The sequence below is a fragment of the Microcaecilia unicolor genome, chromosome 5, assembly GCF_901765095.1.
Source record: "Microcaecilia unicolor chromosome 5, aMicUni1.1, whole genome shotgun sequence".
NCBI classification, from domain to species: domain Eukaryota; kingdom Metazoa; phylum Chordata; class Amphibia; order Gymnophiona; family Siphonopidae; genus Microcaecilia; species Microcaecilia unicolor.
The window spans coordinates 13,329,630-13,353,335 of NC_044035.1; the positions used below are offsets into that span (position 1 = coordinate 13,329,630).

A 23,706-nucleotide genomic window follows, 5' to 3' on the forward strand; every position below is an offset into this window, starting at 1 on the left:
TGTGGGTAGTGGGTTTTAGGGGAGGGGGTTGGGGGCTCAGCACCCGTTGGAAGGGACCTATGCATGTGGGAGCGTTGTCTGAAATCCACCGCACTGACCTCTAGGGTATCCAGTTGGTGTCCTGGCATGTCAGGGGAGCGAGTGTACTACGAATCCTGGCCCCTCCCACGGCCAAATGGCTTGGATTAGGACGTTTCTGAGCTGGGCGTTCTTAGTTTCCATGATCGCTAAAAAAAACAAACGCCCAGCTCAGAAACGACTAAATCCATGGCATTTTGTTCCGTACAAACCGTATTTTCGAAGCGGAAGATGGACGCTCATTTTTTTCGAAAATACGGTCTGTCCCACCCCTTCACGTACCCGTTCTCTGACATAGACGCCCATGGAGATGGGCGTTTGCGTTCGATTATACCCCTCCATGTATGTTCCATTTGACAGCTCTGCATAAACATTTTTAAAAGCCATCAGAATGGTTTGGGTAAAGTTCTAAACTAATAAGTCTTTTACACACAGCATGGAAAAAAAAAAAAGCTCATTGGAAACCAGGGAGTAAATTATAGAGTACTCAGCCCGCTGAAGTCTTGTTTATCAAAAAGTTGCTGATTGCAGCGGCCTGGGAGAGACATGGTACTTTTGTTGAGGTTTTCCAAATTATTTTATGCAGAAAAATCTAAGGAGGGGCCCTCCTTCAGACCATCGAATCCAGAGGATTAGTGAGACTTTAAAAGATTACCAGCAATTCTGCAACCCAGCCAGGTGGATTTGGTTACGGACTGCAACAGAAGGTTCTAGGACAAACTGAATTACTGGTAAGCTGAGCACAGCTCTTCTGCACAGCCCAGAAGGTGATATACACAAGCTAGTGAAAGCAAACAAGTTAGAAACTGCCCAGGTGGTCTTGAAATTTCACCTACTGTGTTAGTCTCTCATCCATTTTCTTCAATGCTGTGTTGTTCCTTGCAGTCCCACATCTGTCTATTCTAAACCTGCTTCTAAAATGACGGAAAATCATCTCATCCTGCGGTTTTGAGTCAAAATGAGTAGAGGAGTGTGGTAGCCGTGTTAGTCCAGTCTTAAGGTTATCAATAGAAATCAAACAAAATAAAACATGGAAAAGAAAATAAGATGATACCTTTTTTTATTGGACATAACTTAATACATTTCTGATTAGGACAACCTTCGAAAGCTAATCAAGAAATGTATTAAGTTATGTCCAATAAAAAAAGGTATCATCTTATTTTCTTTTCCATGTTTTATTTTGTTTGAGTCAAAATGAAAAAGCATCTGTGAACCCATTTTAAACAATAAAATGTTCTGTTTTTCACTGTCTTCTTAGGACACCTTTTAAACTTTCTTGGCACTGAGGTGAAATAATTACCACACCAGTAAATAGCAAAAGACAGAGATTCGGCAACTCTAATAATTGGGAACTAAGGCCGGAGCCGGACAGACTTCTGAGGTCTGTATCCCACAAAGGGTTAACCCCCCCCCCCCCAAAAAAAATGAAGTTCAAGTCCGCTTTATTATCATATGCTATGAGTAAGGGTGCTGTGTATCTCAAGGGGGAGGGGAAGACAAATGAATGCTGAAATAAGAAAGTTAAGGGGTCCTTTTACTACGGTGCGCTGAAAAACGGCCTGCAGTACTGTAGACGCGTTGTTTTGGTGCGCGCAGATCTATTTTCAGCACGCCTGCAAAAAAAAATGCCTTTTTAAAATTTTGCCAAGAATGGAAGTGCGGCAAAATAAAAATTGGCCACACGTCCATTTTGGCTCTGAGACCTTTACTGCCAGCCATTGACTTAGAGGTACGGTCTAACGCGTTAACCAGGCAGTAGTGACCTACGCACATCAAATGCCATTTGGCGTGCATAGCGGATGCCCGCCAAAAATAAAATTACTGCTAAGCCATGTGGTACCCGGGCAGTAAACCCAAATTGGCGCACGTTGGGCGTGCGTAGACGCTTACACGGCTTAGTAAAAGGGCTCCTAAAAATTGATAGCAATACCTTTGATTTTATCATATATTTTTCCAAAACTGCATCATATTTAGCTGACAGCAAACTCCCAACCAGTGTTTAATAATGACGGACTATAAGCTGCACAGAGTAGTGAGTGTGGCTCTGGCAACCTTGTTGGGCAAATAGATGGACCATGCATATCTTTATCTGTCATCATTTATTTAGATTTTGCTCACACCTTTTTCAGTAGTAGCTCAAGGTGAGTTACATGGATATTTCTCTGTCCCTGGAGGGCTCACAATCTAAGTTTGTACCTGAGGCAATGGAGGGTTAAGTGACTTGCCCAAGATCACAAGGAGCAGCAGTGGGATTTGAACCGGCCATCTCTGAATTGCAAGACCAGTGCTCTAAGCACTAGGCCACTCCTCCACTAGCAACATTCCATGTAGAAGCCTGCTCTTGCAGATCAGCAATGCGGCCGCGCAGGACGTCAGACTCACAGAAACAGAAGCCTGCGTGGCCGCATTGCTGATCTGCAAGAGCAGGCTTCTACATGGAATGTTGCTAGTGGAATAGCAACATTAACATTCCATCTAGAATCTCCAATAGTATCAACATTCCATGTAGAATCTCAAATAGTAGCAACAGAATCTCAAATAATTTATTTGGATTTTGCTCACACCTTTTTCAGAAGTAGCTCACGGTGAGTTACATTCAGGTACTCTGGATATTTCTCTGTCCCAGGAGGGCTCACAATCTAAGTTTGTACCTAAGGCAATGGAGGGTTAAGTGACTTGCCCAAGATCACAAGGAGCAGCAGCGGGATCTGAACCTGCCAACTCTGGATTGCAAGACCTGTGCTCTAACCACTAGACCACTCCTCCACTCTGTTACTGTTAGTTCTTGAATGTAGCTAACTGTTAAATGCAAATGTAGCTTTAATGCTTGCACCAGATTTTGTCTTTGTAATATAACAAAAATAACCAAAGTTTAAAGAACAGCTACACAGCATCAAATACTAAGATGTGGAAACATCTTTTCAGTGCCACTGCCAGTAGTATAACTCCCAGCATCTCTGGAAAGGGAAGACTGGAGGCTGTGTCAGCACTGTAACATTCAGTGACTTGCAATCCATGAGGTTCCAATTAAAGGTGTTAAGCCAAGTACTACTTGTGTTTAATAAAGACCCCTCTCCTTCAAGTGCTCTCCAAGCCTTAAAAGCACTTCAAACGCAAGGCTGCCATCTAGTGCTTTGTGAGCCTGCCCCTGTTGGGCATCACTCCAGATACTTGCCTAGCAATGAAACAGTCTTCTATTTCACCTGCTCCTTGGGGTTATGACTAGATACAGAGCAGAACAGAGAGAGTGCTTTGGGATTGAGAATACTGGGAACGAAACTAAACGTTTCTTGCTTAAACTCTATTAACGCAGGTCTCTCAGATACTGTAAGCCCAATTTCTTCTCTTCATTTATTTAGATTTTTATGTCTTTTCGGTAGCAGCTCGAGACAAATTACGTTTACAAACTTATAAGTGCCAGTTCTGCAATCTGGATATGTAACAGACAGATGCAGGCATATACAAGAGGCACAATACCATGCTCAGAGGTTGAAAGACGGTCACACAGAACTGAACTGTCCATTACAGGTGCATTTTCGAAAGACAAGGCGCCCATCTTCCGACACAAATCAAGAGATGGGCTCCTTCTCTCAGGGTCGCCCAAATCGGCATAATCGAAAGCCGATTTTGGGTGTCCTCAACTGCTTCCTGTCGCGGGGATGACCAAAGGTCATGGGGGTGTGTCAGCACCGTAGCGAAGGCGGGACTGGGTCGTGCTTAAGAGATGGGCATCCTCGGCCAATAATGGAAAAAAAAGGGCGTCCCTGACGAGCATTTGGTCGACTTTACTTGGTTCATTTGTTTTCATCACCAAGCCTCAAAAAGGTGCCCAAACTGACCAGATGACGGGGATGACCTCCCCTTACTCCTCCAGTGGTCACTAACCCCCTCCCACCCTAAAAAAAATTTTTTTTTAAATTTTTTGCCAGCCTCTATGCCAGCCTGAAATGTCATACCCAGCTCCATCACAGCAGTTTGCAGGTCCCTGGAGCAGTTTTAGTGGGTGCAGTGCACTTCAGGCAGGCGGACCCAGGCCCATCCCCCCCTACCTGTTACACTTGTGTTGGTAAATGTGAGCCCTTCAAAACCCACCCGAAACCCACTGTACCCACATGTAGGTGCCCCCCTTCACCCCTTAGGGCTATGGTAGTGGTGTACAGTTGAAGGGAGTGGGTTTTGGGGGGGCTTAGCACACAAGGTAAGGGAGCTATGCACCTGGGAGCAATTTACGAAGTCCACTGCAGTGCCCCCTAGGGCACACGATCGGTACTATTTACATGGAGGTGTAAGCAGAGATCTCTCAGCCACGTTCAAGCATTGAAGAGAACGTTGAGGACTTTTATCCAGTTACAAATATTTGGTTCAGATTAAGACTCTAATTGTGAATACGAGATAACTGGATTGCTCAGTACACAGGTGGTCTTAAACAACAGCAGTCCAGTGCACATAGTAGAGTGTATTACACACTATACAGACACGATTTCTTTCTGCACATGTTGAAAGAACTTACAAACTGCGTCTTACAATATTGTATATATTGCCCACAAGCCACCATTGAGCGATATTGTGATTAAACTTTATGTTATCAAAGCATTTATTTATGATTTAGCCTTCAATGGTGTGAACGTCGAGTGAGTGTGAGTTGAAAAAAGTTTTAAATAGACATTTGTATGTCTATATGTGTTAATATACATTGGCACAATAAACGGTGCGAAATAATTTATAACTTTTTTTTGAAAAAGTTTTTTCTGGAGTCCTTGAGTGCATTTAGCTAAAATTTAATGCCAAGAAGTGTAGAGTGATGCACTTGGGGTGCGGAAACCCAAAAGAGAGATACCGGATAGGAGGGGAGAGATTAGTAAGCTCGACTCAGGAGAGAGACCTTGGGGTGTTGGTGTTGGAGGATCTGAAGGTGAAGAAACAATGCGACAAGTCGACGGCCGTGGCCAGAAGGATGCTAGGCTGCGTAGAGAGGGGCATAACCAGCATAAGAAAGGAGATGTTGATGCCCCTATACAAGTCATTGGTGAGGCCCCACTTGGAGTATTGTGTTCAGTTTTGGAGGCCGTATCTTGCTAAAGATGTAAAAAGACTGGAAGCGGTGCAAAGAAAAGCTACAAAAATGGTATGGGATTTGCGTTGCAAACCGTACTTGCTGACCTGAACAAGTATACCTTGGAGGAAAGGAGAAACAGGGGTGATATGATACAGACGTTCAAATATTTGAAAGTTATTAATCCGCAAACGAACCTTTTCCGGAGACGGGATGGCGGTAGAACTAGAGGACATGAATTGAGGTTGAAGCGGGGCAGACTCAGGATTAATGTCAGGAAGTATTTTTTCACAGAGAGGGTGGTGGATACGTGGAATGCCCTCCCGTGGGAGGTGGTGGAGATGAAAACGGTAATGGAATTCAAACATGCGTAGGATAAACACAAAGGAATCCTGTTTAGAAGGAATGGTTCCGTGGAATCTTAGCGGAGATTGGGTGGCGACACCGGTAATTGGGAAACAAAACGGGAGCTGGGCAGACTTCTACGGTCTACATCCTGATCGTGACTGAATAGATAGGGATGGGTTGGAGTGTAAATTTTAAGGGGCTTCGATGTTAGCTTCAGAGTACAAGAACAGTACTGGGCAGACTTCTACGGTCTGTGCCCTGAGAAAGGCAAGGACAAATCAAACTCGGGTATATATAAAGTATCACATACCATGTAAAATGTGTATCTTGTTGGGCAGACTGGATGAACCGTATAGGTCTTTTTTTATTATTATATTATAATAATGATTAGTTTACATACTTAACAAGCCTAAGCTTGTACAGAAAAGTATACAATTCAATAAAGATTAATAAGTAAAGAAAAATTATGAATAGATACACTCAAGTCCTCAAGTCTATAGATCCAAGATTATCTTATAATGGAGTTATTTTAGAAACATTTCAAGAAATTAGAAAAACCTGTCAAACATCAAAGTGTCTCATATTAACAAAGCTCAAAACAAATGTCAATAAACACGAACATTCTCTTAACCCCAAAGATCGTTTGGCTACAAGAAATTCTGTAAGCTGTGATGGCTCAAAGAAAACATATTTTACCGACTGGTACCTGACTATACATTTACATGGATACCGCAAGTGGACCGTACGGGTCTTTATCTGTCGTCATTTACTATGTTACCTCATTTAAAAATAGGATTTATGATCCTGATCAAGAGATAATTGGAGATAGTCATGTCTGAGCCAGTCAAAACTGTATACATCTTACGTATCTGGTACACGCATGCAGACATCTGAAGAAGCCAAGCATGAAATAACTAGACAGGGATATAATCAGATTTTTGATATGCTTTCCAATATTAAAGATACAGAATACTATAAACAGACTAAATTCTGAGCCATTCCTTCCTTGAAGACTATACATGATACATTTTGACAACAGTGAGAAACGAAATCTCCCATTTACCCACAGGATGGGCAATATGGGGGAGGGAGGAGGGTCTCCCCTCACATGACTCTGTCTATCTGCTTCTAACCCTGCTCTGGACATAATCTGGTCCCCTACGTATCCCTTTCACCTCTCTATGCTGAAACCTATTGACAAAGGTGGCAGCTGACACCCAGTGTCTTTCTGAACACTGCACACAACCCTCTGACCCGCTCCCTCCCTCCCTCCAGGAACTAAGACAACCACTGGCTTCGCACAGGTTTTCCTATGTATCCTGTGTTTCTATCCCCACCAGCCCCAGGGAGGGTAAATGGACTTTGTTCCAAGCGTGTGAATCGGAGCACCAACTGCCCACAGGCATATTCTTCCAGAAATGAAAGGCCTGGTTAGTAATACACAAATTCTTACTGCAAGCACACAAACATCATATTTTCCCATTACTGCATGCTTTGCAGAAGTTGAGAGGCAAATGATGAGACACGAGGCTAGTTATAGTCTCTGAAATTCCATTCTTGGCTCCAGATTAGGAAGCAAAACCCCAAATCTACTCTCACAATATAAGCGTAACGTGAATTCTAAAGCAGCAGGGGCCACCTGTATCCTTCTAAACATTAAACGCACCAGCTTCTTAGCTCCTTTGTCTGCTACTTGTTTATTTATCTGCTTAATGTGTTTCAAAATATAAGCATGAAAGTGTTGCAACAGTCACATCCTCTAGTTCTTGGTCCCCTCCTCTTTTCTATCTACACTTCTTCCCTTGGTTCATTAATCTCATCCCATGGCTTTTCCTACCATCTCTATGCTGATGACTCCCAAATCTACCTTTCTACCCTGATATCTCACCTTGCATCCAAACCAAGTTTCAGCGTGCTTGTCTGACATTGCTGCCTGGATGTCTCAACGCCACCTGAAATTAAATATGACCAAAACCGAGCTTCTCATTTTCCCCCCCAAACCCACCTCCCCTCCCCCCGTTTTCTATTTCTGTTGATGGCTCTCTCATTCTCCCTGTCTCCTCAGCTCAAAACCTTGGGGTCATCTTTGACTCTTCTCTCTCCTTCTCTGCTCATATCCAGCAGATTGCCAAGACCTGTCGTTTCTTTCTTTACAACATCCGTAAAATCCGCCCCTTTCTTTCCGAGCACTCTACCAAAACCCTCATCCACACCCTTGTCACCTCTCGTTTAGACTACTGCAATCTGCTTCTTGCTGGCCTCCCACTTAGTCACCTCTCCCCTCTCCAGTCGGTTCAAAATAGAGAGCTGCACGGCTTCCGTCCCCGCGGGAATTCCGCGGAACCCGCGGGATTCCCGCGGGGACGGAGGCAGTTCATGCGGGGTTCCCGCGGGGATGGAAGCAGTTCTGCGGGGTTCCCGCGGGGACGGAGGCTGTTCCTGCGGGGTTCCCGCGGGGATGGAACCAGTTCTGTGGGCTTCCTATGGAAGTGTAAGCTGCACCTGCACCAGCCTCTCATCTACCGAATACCAATTTATTTGAGTGCTGTCTCCTCCTCCTCCTCTTCCTTGCTTTAACAGCATAAATGTGGAAAGTCTTCCATTAAGGAGGTGGTAGAGTCACAAATGATGACGGAATTCAAAAAGGCGTGGGATGAACACAGAGGATCTCTAATTAGAAAATGGAAGTTATATAAAGCTAACCTTAAATGGCTGCATGTGTGTGGATATGTCAAGTGACACTTAGATGGCGACTCTGGCTGTGATGAACTAGAGCTGATACCTGGCAGACTTGTATGTTCTGTGTCTCATACATGGCAATCTGGTGTAGGATGGGCTGGAAAGGGCTTAGACAGCAACTTCAGTGGCTGGAACATGAGGACAGTGCTGGACAGACTTTACGGTCTGTGTCCCACAAATGAGAACATGAATAGGCTGGAGTGGGCTTCGATGGCAACTCCAGCAGTTAGAACATAAGGATGGGGCCAGATAGACTCCTGTGGTCTTTGTTCCAGAAACACGAAAGAAAGACCATAATCAAGTATATAATATCACACTCGTTGATTTAATGATGAATTGATCATGAGTGTGACTATTGGGCAGAGTGAATGGACCGTTCAGGTCTATTTGCTGTCACTTACTTTGTTACTATTACTCCTCTTTGCTCCCAGGCTGGTGCACAGACCTCAGCTCTGACACAGGCACGAGAATCAGATGTCACCTGACCTACTGGCGCGTGCATGTGGCGGCCTCTCAGCACACAATCCCAGTGAATCAGAGACAAATCTTACATGTGCGCACCAGAGTGTTCCAAGTTCCAACTTCCGGTCCGTCCTTGCCTACAGTGCTGTGGCTCAAATCCAGAAAGGGAGCTGACTGTAACTTTCTTTTATGTACTATTAAATTCTTACGGGGATGGGTGGGGATGGGTTAAATTCTTGCGGGGATGGGTGGGACGGGTTGGGATGGTTTAAATTTTTGCGGGATGGGTGGGTACGGGTAAGATTCCAGCGGGGATGGGTGGGGACGGGTAAGATTCCAGCAGGGACGGGCGGGGATGGGTAGGATTTCTGTCCCCGTGCAACTCTCTAGTTCAAAACTCTGCTGCCCGTCTCATCTTCCGCCAGGGTCGCTTTACTCATACTACCTCTCTCCTCAAGTTGCTTCACTGGCTCCCTATCCGATTTCGCATCCTGTTCAAACTTCTTCTACTAACCTATAAATGTACTCACTCTGCTGCTCCCCAGTATCTCTCCACACTCGTCCTTCCCTACACCCCTTCCCGTGCACTCCGCTCCATGGATAAATCCTTCTTATCTGTTCCCTTCTCCACTACTGCCAACTCCAGACTTCGCGCCTTCTGTCTCGCTGCACCCTACGCCTGGAATAAACTTCCTGAGCCCCTACGTCTTGCCCCATCCTTGGCCACCTTTAAATCTAGACTGAAAGCCCACCTCTTTAACATTGCTTTTGACTCGTAACCACTTGTAACCACTCGCCTCCACCTACCCTCCTCTCTTCCTCCCGTTCGCATTAATTGATTTGATTACTTTATTTTTTTTTTTATTAGATTGTAAGCTCTTTGAGCAGGGACTGTCTTTCTTCTATGTTTGTGCAGCGCTGCATATGCCTTGTAGCGCTATAGAAATGCTAAATAGTAGTAGTAGTAGTAATATTTGCCTTACTTCTCTCTTGCCAAAGGTCACCCTGCTCTTGAAAGCTCATTTACAGCTTTCTCTCTGGGTAAGTGTCATATGCCAGTCCAATAATTATGATATCAGAGCCCAGAAAAGCACAGCCACAAGTAGAGGTGCCAGGGTACCTTTCCAAGGACAATCACCACAGCAGAACATCCCCCTCCTCTCTTTCTCTTCCTCCCTCCCCCACCCACAAACTAAACATTGTAAGACACCCTGAACCCAAACCTGTTTTTTGGATAATTGTGGGATAGTAGAATGAATAAATCAATACATAAAACATTGCACACTGGCGGGGGGAAGGTTCAGCGATAGCCGCAAAAACTTCCTGCACCCACTTGGGATGCATGAAAATTCAGAAAGTTAAAAAAAAAAGAAAAAAGTGTGAACAGCCTAAAAGGATTTTCTCTGTTCTGACTACTTGCCCTAACTCTCTTTTATTAGAAAGGGAAAAATTTGCCAACTAAGTATTCATTTGCACAGTGGGTCTGCTTTAAAAGAAGATCAATGCAGACTACTTCTCAGGACATTTTGCAAATGTGAGGAAACAGCAATGTTAGCCTGAGGGTGGAAGACCATTTCACTACTATGACACAAACCTCTTTCCCCAGCCCTTTTCAAAGCCTGCTATACACTTTGCTTGTATCTCTAGCCTCCTGTTTGCAGTCTGCTCTGCCTGTTGCCCCAGGGCCGCCGAGAGGTGGGGGCAGGGGGGCAAAATTCCACGGGCCTGGGCCTCCAAGGGGGGCCCGGCGACGTGGTCAGACCGCCGGCGCTGTAGTCCCCGGTCTCACCTGCCTGCCTCCTCGGCTCCGGGCCCCCTGCATTTGAAGTGGCAGTCACAGATTGCCTCCCTTTGGGCCTTCCCTCCCTGTGTCCCGCCCTCACGGAAACCAGAAGTTACATCAGATGAGGGCGGGACACAGGGAGGGAAGGCCAGAAGAGAGGCGATGTGCGACTGCCGCTTTGAATGCAGGGGGCCCGGAGCAGTGGATGCAGGCAGGTGAGACCGCAGACTGCAGCAGCGAGGGGAGCGATGGTGGGCGGCAGCGGTGGGGGGGGGGGGGTGGCAGTGGCGGAGGCAGGGCAGCCTTGCTCCGGGCCCGGCCTAGTCTCTCGGCGTCCCTGTGTTGCCCCAGCTGTGTGCATGTACAGCATGATCTGCCCATCCCTGTGCACACAAGGCACACTCTGCCTGTCTCCCTAGTGTTATGTGCACAGAACATTCTACCAGCTTCTAGTGTTACATTACAGGGAATCTTGCAGATACTCACAGTAGCATGTTCCCCGGTGGATTACCCAGGTATCTGTTTTCAGAGTCACAACTGTGGATAAAATAAATGTGCATCACTTTTATGGTATTATTTCACAGCAATTCACAGAAAACACACATATTTGTAAAAAAAAAAACTGTGAGGGTAATTTAATAACAGAGCACATTGGTTTATTTATTTTATTTTTTTATTTGTTGCATTTGTATCCCACATTTTCCCACCAATTTGCAGGCTCAACTGGCTTACATTATGCCGTAATGGCTTATATAGTTTTTATGCCTATAGCTCATTAATAAGTAAATACAAACAAAAAAGTGAGGACAAATGTGGAGGGAATCCATAAAAGCTTTATTAATAACCATAAAACGACCCGGCACGGCCGTGTTTCAGCATGTGAGCCTGCATCAGGATCAAACAAATCTCCTTTGGTTGTTACTTGATAAGAACCAAGAGAAATCTGGTTATGGACTTCCCAAATTTCAGAAATTAGAGAGCTCACACCCACAGAAGGTGATCTCTCCACAGGAGGAACGAAAGCCAAAACAAACAGTGGATCCAACAAAGTTCTCTCACAAGTGGTGTTTTCTTAAACAAGTTCTTTATTCAAAATCAATGAAAGCAACCCGACACAAATCGTGTTTCGGCCAAAAGGGCCTGCCTCAGGGGTCTATTGATTTTCAGTATAGAACAGTGATTTTGTAGATCAAATTGACAAACGATTAGCTTCCTGCCGATCCCGGGTTACGATGGCGCTCGTCAGAGGATTGCATGCAGATGTCCAGCGCTAGAGTGTGGACCCACTACGCGTATTACCGAGATTATTTCAGTTAGCAGGAAGCTAATTGTTTGTCAATTTGATCTACAAAATCACTGTTCTATACTGAAAATCAATAGACCCCTGAGGCAGGCCTTTATGGCCGAAACACGATTCGTGTCGGGTTGCTTTAATTGATTTTGAATAAAGAACTTGTTTAAGAAAACACCACTTGTGAGAGGACTTTGTTGGATCCACTGTTTGTTTTGAAATTAGAGAGCTCAACATACAATTATTTATTATTTTTATTTATTTATTGCACTTGTATCCCACATTTTCCCACCTATTTGCAGGCTCAATGTGGCTTACAAAGACCTGTTGTAGCCTGATGCGCCTCGACGGCAGTGTACAGAAGTGACGTCAATAGCAGATGGATGGCTCAAAATGGCCAAAAAAACGTTCATCTGCCGAAAACGTCCAAATCGTGAATTTCGAAAGGCAGAATTTGGACGTTTTATACTGTAGTTTGACCAAACAGAAAGGGAGCACACGTTGGAGGCATGTTTTGGATGAGATTAGGGTGGGTCCAAAATTAGGACGTCTTTTAGAGATAATGGAATGGGAAGAAATGTCCAAGACAAAAAAAGAAGACATTTTTATGTAGATTTATTTCAATCACATCCAGGGGACAAAACGGTGTCCTGATTGAGCAGCTGACCACTGGACGGATGACGGCATCTTCCAGTGGTTGTTGACCCCCCCTCCCACCCACTTAAGAAGTGACAGTGGATACCAGACTCTCTGACAGCTTCAGGTAGGCCGTTCCTAATAGAGCAGGAAGCAAGTGTAAGGAGTAGCCTAGTGGTCAGTGCGGTGGACTTTGGAACAATGGGACCCAGATGTAACTCCCACTTAAACTCTTATTTCCCTATCCCCTGCCCGTTCCCCCAACCCCTTCCAACAGTCATAACAGTCTGATCACTAAAAACCAACCTGTTCAAAAAGGCATACCACAATGACCTATCCTAAATACCAGATAACGAAACTTATACCAGGAACTGGACAAAACTGAACCCTCGATACTTGACTGCTTAATTTACTCTGTCACCATTGAACTTTAACGCAATACCACTTTATTTCTTATTCCGGAAATGAACTCTCTAAACCTGACTGCTTAAAGTACTCTGTCACTTATGAACTTTAATGCAATACCACTCTGTATTTCTCATTCCGATAATGGCGATCGCCACTACGGCATAATGTAAGCCACATTGAGCCTGCAAATAGGTGGGAAAATGTGGGATACAAATGCAACAAACAAATAAATAAATAAATAATATAAATAAATAAATAAATAAGTCCTTCTGGCACAGAAATACCTACTACACATGAATTTATAAGATACCTACAAGCATGATGACTATTGTAGAGGTGGCCCTTTAGACACAAAAGGTTTTAATCTATTCCTGGAAGATTCACAATAACATATAAAAGAATAAAGATAGGATTAGTACCTGGGTCCCATTGTTTAAAGTTCACTGCACTGAGTACTCGGCCGTTCTTATGCTCTGCAGGGACGTCTGTGTGGCCAATTTTTTTCAAATGATGACAGAACATGTGTTCAGGCCTCTTTTTTTTGGCGTTAATATTTTGGCCATTTCATTTGGAAAATAGCTGTTCAATTTTGGAAATTTTCAGTGCAGGAATGTTCTTCTCATGTATTTTTCAAACGTTTTCCCTGTTCAAAAATGGCTATGAGATAGACTTTTCTTGTAGATGTTACGAGCAGGATGTCCCTATTCTCACTTGGACATTCTTTTGAAAATGCCGCTCCGCATGTCTTTATAAAATGCAAGCAGAAACCCTGCAGAGATAGCACCTAGAAAACGAGAACCGCCCAACTCCACGCCTCCTCTGTCACTACGTGCCAGCATGCACCACATACGCCACACTTTTAGGCATGACCTAATTTTAAACGAGAGTTTTTATGCGTGAAATAATAGGTTTATAGAATTAACCTCTATGTAGCAGATTCAAGAAAGTGCAACAAAAATGAGGCACGAAAAACATTGGCACTAAACATCAATTACTATAACTGCAAATGCGAGTGAAATTACCATTACAGAATAGAACGCAAGCAGGCATGCGCACACCTAAATTAGACGAGAGTACTTAGGCCATGCCAAAGGCTGGTGTAAACGGCTGCGGCTACAGTTGAGAAATGCGCATGTAGGGGCCCTTTTAGTAAGCAGCGGTAGGGCCAATGCGAAGGTAGCATGTGCATTAGACGGGGTAACGCAGGCAATAGAAAATCATTTTTATTTTCTACCATAAGGAGGAGGTGTTCCCGGCGGTAATCAGCAGCATGGCCACATTGGCACTTGCTGCATGATTACTGCGTGAGTAGCGCATGAGCCCTCATCGCTAGGTGAATGGGTGGCGATAAGAGCTCAAGCAGTAAATAGAAGCATGCTACTTCTAATTTCAGTACATGGCCATTTACTGCCTCACTTAAAAAAAGCCTTTTTTTTCCAGCCGTAGTTTAAAAATGGCCCAACACGCACCAATTTCACGCATCCAAACTACCGCAGGCCACTTTTTACTGCAGCTTAGTAAAAGGGGCCCCTTATTTATTTAAAATGTTTATAACCCGTATAATCTAAAATGTTCTTGACGGCTTACAATTAAATCATTCACAATATGTCAATATAACAAAAAGAAACAAGTATTCTAATCTGTGTACAGAAGTACGAGACACGTCCCTGACCTGCCCACATGCACACCCCCTTTGTAGTTGTACACTATAGCATTGAGGTGCTAAGGAGTGAATCCTATAAATGGCGCTCAAAATTCGTCACCAGAAAAATTCAGTGTGAAGCACAATTCTATAAACGGCGCACACACCCTTACAGAATCTTGCTTGGTGCTAATTCCCGTACCTAACTGAAACCTGGTGTAAATTCCGGTACTCAAGTTAGGCACGCTGAAGCCAGAATCTATAACTACAAACCAACTTTTCAGAATTTTTAGGCGACATGTATAGAATCTGGCCATTAGCGTGTGCTTATTTTTAGCATGCACTAAAAACGCTAACACGCCTTTTGTAACAGGACCCCTCAATGCTTTGAAAATGAGCACCTAAATAAACTTGAAGCATGAACTATGATGACATTTATACTCTATCACCTTCAGTATGTGAACAACTGTATCTTGAAAGATGCACAGACAGTGCCTTCAAGAGCACCTTCTGCATTTATGTCTCTGTCCCTCAGTATTAATTCAGCATGAGATCGGTCTCGCCTTGAAACACAAGCACATCTGTGGCCATGAATAATGGCCACAGTCACTTTTCATTCTGCATGAGAGAGATAATCCTACAAGTTAATTATTTTCCCGCTATCTTTTTAAGACTCTGCAGGCCGACAAAATGTTAAGAATGTGGGCAAATGTATTCTTTGTTCATTTGTACACTTTTAACCCTGTGCTGCTGCACACATACATGTTTTGTTGCACAATCTGAATATGGTATTATTTCAGGAGGGCAAGTATGTAAAAATGGGGGTAATCCTATACTAAACCACTGTTTCCCAAGTCTGGTACTGGAGTACCCCTTGCCAGTCAGGTTTTCAGTTTAGAGCAGTGGACACTGATCCTGGAGAACTGGATTCGATTCCCACTGAAGCTCCTGTGACTCGGGGCAAGTCACCTTAACCCTCCATTGCCTTAGGTACAAACAAGTACGCTGTATATCTTATGTAAACCGCTTTGAATGTAGTTGCAAAAACCACAGAAAGGCAGTATATCAAATCCCATTTCCATTTCCCTATTTGAGGTTCTACATGGAATGTTGTTGTTGCTACTACTTACTACTACTACTACTTATCATTTCTATAGCGCTACTAGACATACGCAGCGCTGTACACATGAACATGAAGAGACAGTCCCTGCTCGACAGAGCTTACAATCTAATTAGGACAAACAGGACAAACAAGAGATAAAGGAATATTAAGGTGAGGATGATAAATAAGGGTTCTGAACAAGTGAATAGGTTAGGATTGTTGCTGGATTGTTGCTGCTATTTGAGATTCTATTGCTACTATTTGAGATTCTACATGGAATGTTGCTAGTGAAGGAGTAGCCTAATGGTTAGTGCAGCAGACCTTGATCCTGGGGAACTGGGTTCAATTGCCACTGAAGCTTCTTGTGACTCTGGTAAACTCCATTGCCCCAGGTACAAAATAAGGGACAATTTTACTAAGCCACGGTAAAACGTAGCCTGCAGCAGAAAGGTGCATGTATTAGGTGTGCGCAGGGCCAGTTTTTACTGCGTCTGCAGAAAAGGGAATTTTTTAATGTAATGGGATAAGGGCATGTGGTAAAACTGAAACCAGTGTGCATCTAAAACCTGCATGATCCCTTAACGACATCCACTTATCTAGCGACAAGGGCTCATGCGCCAACTGCCAATTACTGCCAGAAATGGCGTGCATGGGAGGAAATAAATAATTCATCCAAATGTTATGAGCGCATGCCAAATCTGAAATTACCACCAGGGGCGCACTGGCCTGGCGGTAGTCTCATTTGGCCATCGCTGCACGCGCATAGAGCCTACTGCGGCTTAATAAAGGGGCCCCTACGTATCTGTATATAATATGTAAACCGCTTTGATTGTAACCACAGAAAGGCAGTATATGAAGTCCCATCCCCATATACATACTTTTTAAACAGCATAGCCAGTGTTTTAAAAAAGCCACTGAGCACCATTGTTTGTTTGTTTGTTTTTTTAAACTTCCTGTCCATACTTCCTGATGGGATTCTATATCTACAAACTCTCAGGGCCTCCATCAGGGAAACAATTTTAAAAGTCCAAAGGCAGTTTCTCTTTTTAAAAAATCAGCTTCAAGTTCCACAGATACCTTTGCAGACTCTACAGGGAGGCTGAAAACCGGCACAAGGACAGACTACATATTTGTAAAAAAAAAAAAAAAAAAGAAGTTCCCTTACGAGACTGGGAGACTGGGCAGCTAAATGGCAGATGACGTTTAATGTGAGCAAGTGCAAGGTGATGCATGTGGGAAAAAAGAACCCAAATTATAGCTACGTCATGCAAGGTTCCACGTTAGGAGTTACGGACCAAGAAAGGGATCTGGGTGTCGTCGTCGATAATACACTGAAACCTTCTGCTCAGTGTGCTGCTGCGACTCGGAAAGCGAATAGAATGGTGGGTATTATTAGGAAAGGTATGGAAAACAGATGTGAGGATGTTATAATGCTGTTGTATCGCTCCATGGTGCAACCGCACCTTGAGTATTGTGTTTAATTCTGGTCGCCGCATCTCAAGAAAGATATAGTAGAACTGGAAAAGGTGCAGCGAAAAGCGACTAAAATGATTGCGGGGATGGGACGACTTCCCTATGAAGAAAGATTAAGGAGGCTAGGACTTTTCAGCTTGGAGAAGAGACGGCTGAGGGGGAGACATGATAGAGGTATATAAAATGAGTGGAATGGAACAGGTGGATGTGAAGCGTCTGTTCACGCTTTCCAAAAATACTAGGACTAGGGGGCATGCGATGAAACTACAGTGTAGTAAATTTAAAACAAATCGGAGAAAATCTTTCTTCACCCAACGCATAATTAAACTCTGGAATTCGTTGCCGGGGATCGCGGTGAAGGCGGTTAGCTTAGCAGAGTTTAAAAAGGGGTTAGACGGTTTCCTAAAGGACAAGTCCATAAACCACTACTAAATGGGAAAAATCGACAATTCCAGGAATAACATGTATAAAATGTTTGTACATTTGGGAAGCTTGCCAGGTGCCCTTGGCCTGGATTGGCCGCTGTCGTGGACAGGATGCTGGGCTCGATGGACCCTTGGTCTTTTCCCAGTGTGGCATTACTTATGTACACACTTCCATGTGTAGTGTACAATTCAACAAAAGCAATCAGCTTGGTTTTGGCACTGAGGTGTTCTGCTTTTTGAAATTAAAAAAAATAATAATTATGTAGACATTGAGTAATTTATAATTTTACCCAATTAACTTAAATATCAGAAGTTTCATTTTCAGAAGAAAAACATAGCGCTTGTATCCCTGTTCTAAGAGAACTCTCCACACACCCCCTCCCTCTTTTCAGAAAACATCAGAGAACAAAAACAGTGTTGTTTTTTTAAATAACAGACTTACATTGTGAATATTTTAACCTATTATTTTCCATACATATGCATACATTTTAATTGACAGAGCACTCTTCAATTTTCCTTTTTAAACAGATCTGCATTACTATATTTATACTGTGGATTTTTAAAAATAAATCTGTTAAATTTGTGGTTTGTTTGTATGTCTTGTCTGTCTGCAATCACCTGCACACAAATAATCCACAGCACACTACTGAGTTTATTTGTATTGCTCTCTGACACAGAAATATGTACAAACCCCAACGCATAAAGATTAAAGAAAACATCCCATGGATATACATATTCATACTTTTAATTATATGCATTTCTTGATACTTACTGTAAACACGCTCATGTCTCCTGGAGAGAAAGGCTTTCTTTCAACTTTTTTTGGACTCCCAATTACAAACAGCATTATTTTGTTAACTAAATTCTTAATTGACTTTTAATATCTTCATGACCAACTTTAAACTACATTATTATATTGGATTATTTCTGTGTAATGCAATCAGGGCCTCATTTTACAAGCATCCCCACATATAAATAGTAGCACTTTCATGTGTACATTAGCATAAAAAAACTATTCAAAGCTGTTAAAATGCGTGTGGATTGTGAAATTTGCAGGAAGAAAATTGGAAGACCTGGGCATCCAAATGGCAAATGAAATTTGATGTGGACAAATGCGAAGTGGTGCACTTTGGAAATCCCAATCACAGTTACTTGATGCTAAGCTCCACTTTACGAGTGATCACCCAAGAAAACGATTTAGGTGTCATCGTGGATAAGTAGCTCAAATGATCTGCTCAGTGCAGGGGCGTTGCCAGACAACAGATTTTGGGTGGGCCTAGGCAAGAATTGGGTGGGCACCAAGTGTTCTTCCCCCCCCCCCCCCAAAAAAAAAAAAAAAATTATCTCAGCTGGTGGGAAAACACTTCTTTCCACCTTGGCAGAAGGCATGCACTGAAAACTGAGTATGCGCAGGTGACAATGTTGTGGAAAGTAGCATTTTCGTTACCATCAGGGGGAAATCTTCAGCTGGCGGAGCTTGGGATTCCCACCAGTTACCACTAAACATGTGCTACTGTTGGGTGGGCCTGAGCCATAAATGGGTGGGCCCTGGCCCATCCAAGCCCACCTGTGGCTACGCCACTGACTCAGTGTGTGGCAGCACTAGTGTTCCACGCTGGAATTCAAGTGTATTCTATAACAGCGCGTAACTTAATTGGCTTAAAAAGCAAATCAGCGTTTTTAATAGCACTTAACAAGCAATAATGAGCACTAATTGGCAATAATTAGAATTTATGCGCGTAACTCGCTAAGCGTATTCTGTAATGCACGGCGCCTAAATTCTAATGCAAGGGGCATGGTTATAGGCGGGGAAATGGGCATTCCAAAATTTACCTGCCTCTCTGCGCCTAAAGCTATGCACCGGTATTTACGCCATGCTTCCCTTGGTGTAAATGGTTGCATGTAGTTCTAAGTGCTGAGACGTCAACTAAGCGTATTCTATACACCGCACCTAAATCTAGGCACCACTTATTATAGAATACGCTTAGGCAAAAATTTATTCTATGGATTTTTCAGGCGCCATGTATAGCATCTGGTCGTTAAGTGCCTCTCCCCTGGATAGAAGACCCCCACCTGAACCCCTGACAACATCAACCACCCCAGGGCCCTTCCCTTCCAAGGTAAAGACTCCCTACCTCTTGACTGTCCCTGGTCTTACGTGGGATCCCAGATATTAGTGGGAACTGGGACAATTTTGGACTGCTAGCCATAGCCAGCCAGACCAAGAAAGGGATCTAGGTGTCGTCGTCGATGATACGTTGAAACCTTCTGCTCAGTGTGCTGGTGCGGCTAAGAAAGCAAATAGAATGTTAGGTATTATTAGGAAAGGAATGGAAAGCAAAAATGAGGATGTTATAATGCCTTTGTATCGCTCCATGGTGCGACCGCACCTCGAATATTGTGTTCAATTCTGGTCGCTGCATCTCAAAAAAGATATACTGGAATTAGAAAAGGTGCAGAGAAGGGCGACGGAAATGATAAAGGGGATGGGATGACTTCCCTATGAGGAAAGGCTGAAGCGGCTAGGGCTTGGAGAAAAGGCGGCTGAGGGGAGACATGATAGAGGTCTATAAAATAATGAGTGGAATGGAACGGGTAGATGTGAAGCACCTGTTCACGCTTTCCAAAAATACCAGGATTAGGGGGCATGCGATGAAGCTACAATGTAGTAAATTTAAAACGAATCGGAGAAAGTTTTTCATCACTCAACGTGTAATTAAACTCTGGAATTCGTTGTCAGAGAATGTGGTAAAAGCGGTTAGCTTAGCGGAGTTTTAAAAAGGTTTGGATGGCTTCCTAAAAGAAAAGTCCATAGACCATTATTAAATGGACTTGGGGAAAATCCGCTATTTCTGGGATAAGCAGTATAAAATGTTTTGTACATTTTTGGGATCTTGCCGGGTATTTGTGACCTGGATTGGCCACTGTTGGAAACAGGATGCTGGGCTCAATGGACCTTTGGTCTTTCCCAGTATGGCAATACTTATGTACTTATGTCTCACACGTAGACATCATTCCTGCTCCCGCTAGACAACAGAGATCCCCATTAAGGCCAGGAATAGGATCAGGGGATAGGGCAAGGGAGGTCTGTAAGGGAGCGGTGGTTGTTGGGTGGGCATCGAAGGCTGGCTGCCTTAGTGCCACGATTAGGAGAACGATGCTGGGAGAATGAGGCAAAGTTGATCATGGGAGCAGCAATTTCAAAAGACTGCTCCCACGCACATGGATAGTCAGCTGTTGCACGTGTTCCCCCCCAAATTCAGCTTTTTTAAATCGCTGCTTCCGCTGGACCTCTACTGACATAACCATGCAGACCTTGCACCCATTTTACAAGGGGATCTATGTTTGGTTCTGACTTGGACGTCTGAATTTCCTCCCCCCACATCCTTTCCAAAATAAGGTTCCACATGTCTGTCAATTGGTAATGCTCATTTACGATTCAATTTTTATTATTCATTGTTTAACATCATACACTAAATCATATTATTGCTTACAGTTTATGCATTACTTCACTATCTTATATAATATTAATTACTTATTTGATAATTAATTTTCAATTTTGCATTAATGTTACTTCATTGCTTTTTGCTTTCCATTGTCGTTATACTGTGACCCCTCTTTTTCCTCTGCTCACACCCGCTCACTTGTATTTGCTTAGGGGGTTAGTTTGGTGTTCTGCATTCTAGTGCATTTAGAGGCCCTTTTACTAGAGGGTTGGCATGCGGAAACAGGGTTGCTGTGCGCCAATCTGGAACTATTGTCAGGCTACTGCAGCAGCCCGGAATTCTGCCCCCAGTGCATGCCATTTCTGGCGCAACAGAAATGTATTTCCATATTGATTGCGACTGAATAGATATGGATGGGCTGGAGTGTAAATTTTAAGGGGCTTTGATGTTAGCTTCAGAACTTTTAGTACACGAACAGTGCTGGGCAGACTACTACGGTTTGTGCCCTGAGAAAGGCAGGGACAAATCAAACTCAGGTATACATATAAAGTATCACATACCATGTAAAATGAGTTTATCTTGTTGGGCAGACTGGATGGACCGTTCAGGTCTTTACCTGTCGTGATTTACTTTGTTACTATGTTACTCTTTGGGGTTCTACATGGAATGTTGCTACTAATTGGGATTCTGGAATCTTGCAACTCTTTAGGATTCCAGAATCTTCAGAACTTTTAGTACAAGAACAGTGCTGGGCAGACTTCTACGGTCTGTGCCCTGAGAAAGGCAAGGACAAATCAAACTCGGGTATAAAAGTATCACATACCATGTAAAATGTGTTTATCTTGTTGGGCAGACTGGATAGACCGTTCAGGTCTTTATCTGCTGCCATTTACTATGTTACTAATCTGATACCTGTCCTAACTTTTATCCGGTTAGTGATCTGGATATGGCCACTAGCCAGATAATTCCACCTTCACTGGATACTGACGACGTGGTCAGAGCAAATATTCAGCAGCTATCCTCATTGCATCTGGTTACTGGTCTGAATGATCGCCGGGTAATTGGACAGTAAAACCAGTGCTCCGCTAAGATTCCGTGGATCCATTCCTTCTAAACAGGATTCCTTTGTGTTTATCCCATTAATGTTTTTGAATTCCATTACTGTTTTCATCTCCACCACCGTCTGCGGGAGGGCATTCCACGTATCTACCGCACTCTCCGTGAGTTCTCAGCCCACTCTTTAATCATTAGGCTACTCCTGCACTATTTGAAGGAGAATCTGCAAAGTATTACTTTCAGCTTGCCTATAAACTTTAGTGATTCCCAGCACAACATAGCAAAGGGCCATTGTACATATTCTTTTTCCATACCAAATAACTGTAAAAATGTTTACAGTAACATTATAAAGATTAATGTGATTGGTACTGTCATTTCTATAATTGCTCCTTTCCCAGTAATAATAGTCTTTCAAATACATTGCAAGCTTAGTTGGGTAACGTTCTGGGTTCTAAGAATTATTTGGTTTTGTAAGTATTATTGTGCATCTCAGCATAGTTAAAATTCATGCAGTTAATTCCCCTCATACATCAGATAACACAATGATCCTCACACTAATTGCACTGAAACAGAATTTGATACGTCTGATGTGCCACTCTCTCTTACTTCGTATTACAGAAACAAATTTTCTGCAAGTGATGTAACCTTGCCAGTTTAACTCTATTATGTATTAAGGACACTGAGTGATTTAAAGTAGCAGAGTTGCCAAGTTGCCCAACTCCAGGAAGAAGACTTTTTTTTTTTTTGTTCAGTCCTGGTTTTAAATGTAACCCAAAGCAGTGTGGGATCTGTAGTCCTTGGATCTACATTTTGAAATCAGTGCTGCAGGTGCCTAATGCATCAGGATGAGGTTTTTGGAAATCCAGGAATGGCCTAAAATCTCCCTCCTGGAACAGGGTAACTAACTTGTAAGCTTTTGAGCTTATTTTCAAAAGAGAAAAATTAAGGCAAAAAAATGACACCTGGACTGTTTTTTTTTATTTATATATTTTTTTTATTTGTTACATTTGTACCCCGCATTTTCCCACCTATTTGCAGGCTCAGTGTGGCTTACATAGTACTGTGAGGCGTTAGCCACCTCCGGTGATGAAAACAAATGCAGAGTGATGTGATTATTGAAAGAGATTATGTGTTACAACATTAGGAGAATCGTTGAGAAGAAGAGTTATATAGTGTTCATTACGGGCTTTGGTTTCGTTGTATTGCTGGGTTCAGGCACCTAAGTTGGGTCAGTGGGGTATGCCTTTTCGAACAGGTTGGTCTTTAGTGATTTCCGGAAGTTAAGGTGGTTGTACGTTGTTTTTATGGCTTTCGGTAGTGCATTCCACAGTTGGGTGCTTATATAGGAGAAGCTGGATCCGTAAATTGATTTGTACTTGAGTCCTTTGCAGCTAGGGTAGTGAAGATTTAAATTTGTTCGTGATGGTCCAATCGTGTTTCTGTTTGGCAGGTCTATAAGGTCGGTCATATATCCCGGGGCTTCGCCATAGATAACTTTGTGGACAAGGGTGCAGATTTTGAAAGTTATACGTTGATTGGGAGCCAATGCAGTTTTTCTCTGAGGGGTTTGGCGCTTTCGAATCGTGATTTTCCAAATATAAGCCTGGCTGCTGTGTTTTGAGCGGTCTGTAGTTTCTTTGAGATGCTCTTTGCATCCCGCATAGACTCCATTGCAATAGTCCCATGTTTTCATGGGAAAATGTCCAAATCACGATTTCAGAAATGCAAATTTGAGACAGATTTATCTGTAGATCATCTATATTA

The 23,706-nt window shown here is 43.2% G+C and overlaps 1 protein-coding gene across 1 annotated transcript in view; it reads right to left on the minus strand.

Moving 5' to 3' along the window:
- The window catches only part of ATRNL1 (attractin like 1), a 1,590,902-nt gene that overhangs the window by 835,536 nt on the left and 731,660 nt on the right, over nucleotides 1–23,706 (minus strand). Inside the window, 2 exon segments of the mRNA XM_030202658.1 lie at nucleotides 10,950–10,966; nucleotides 10,968–11,000. Coding sequence (XP_030058518.1) covers nucleotides 10,950–10,966; nucleotides 10,968–11,000 — 50 coding nt within the window.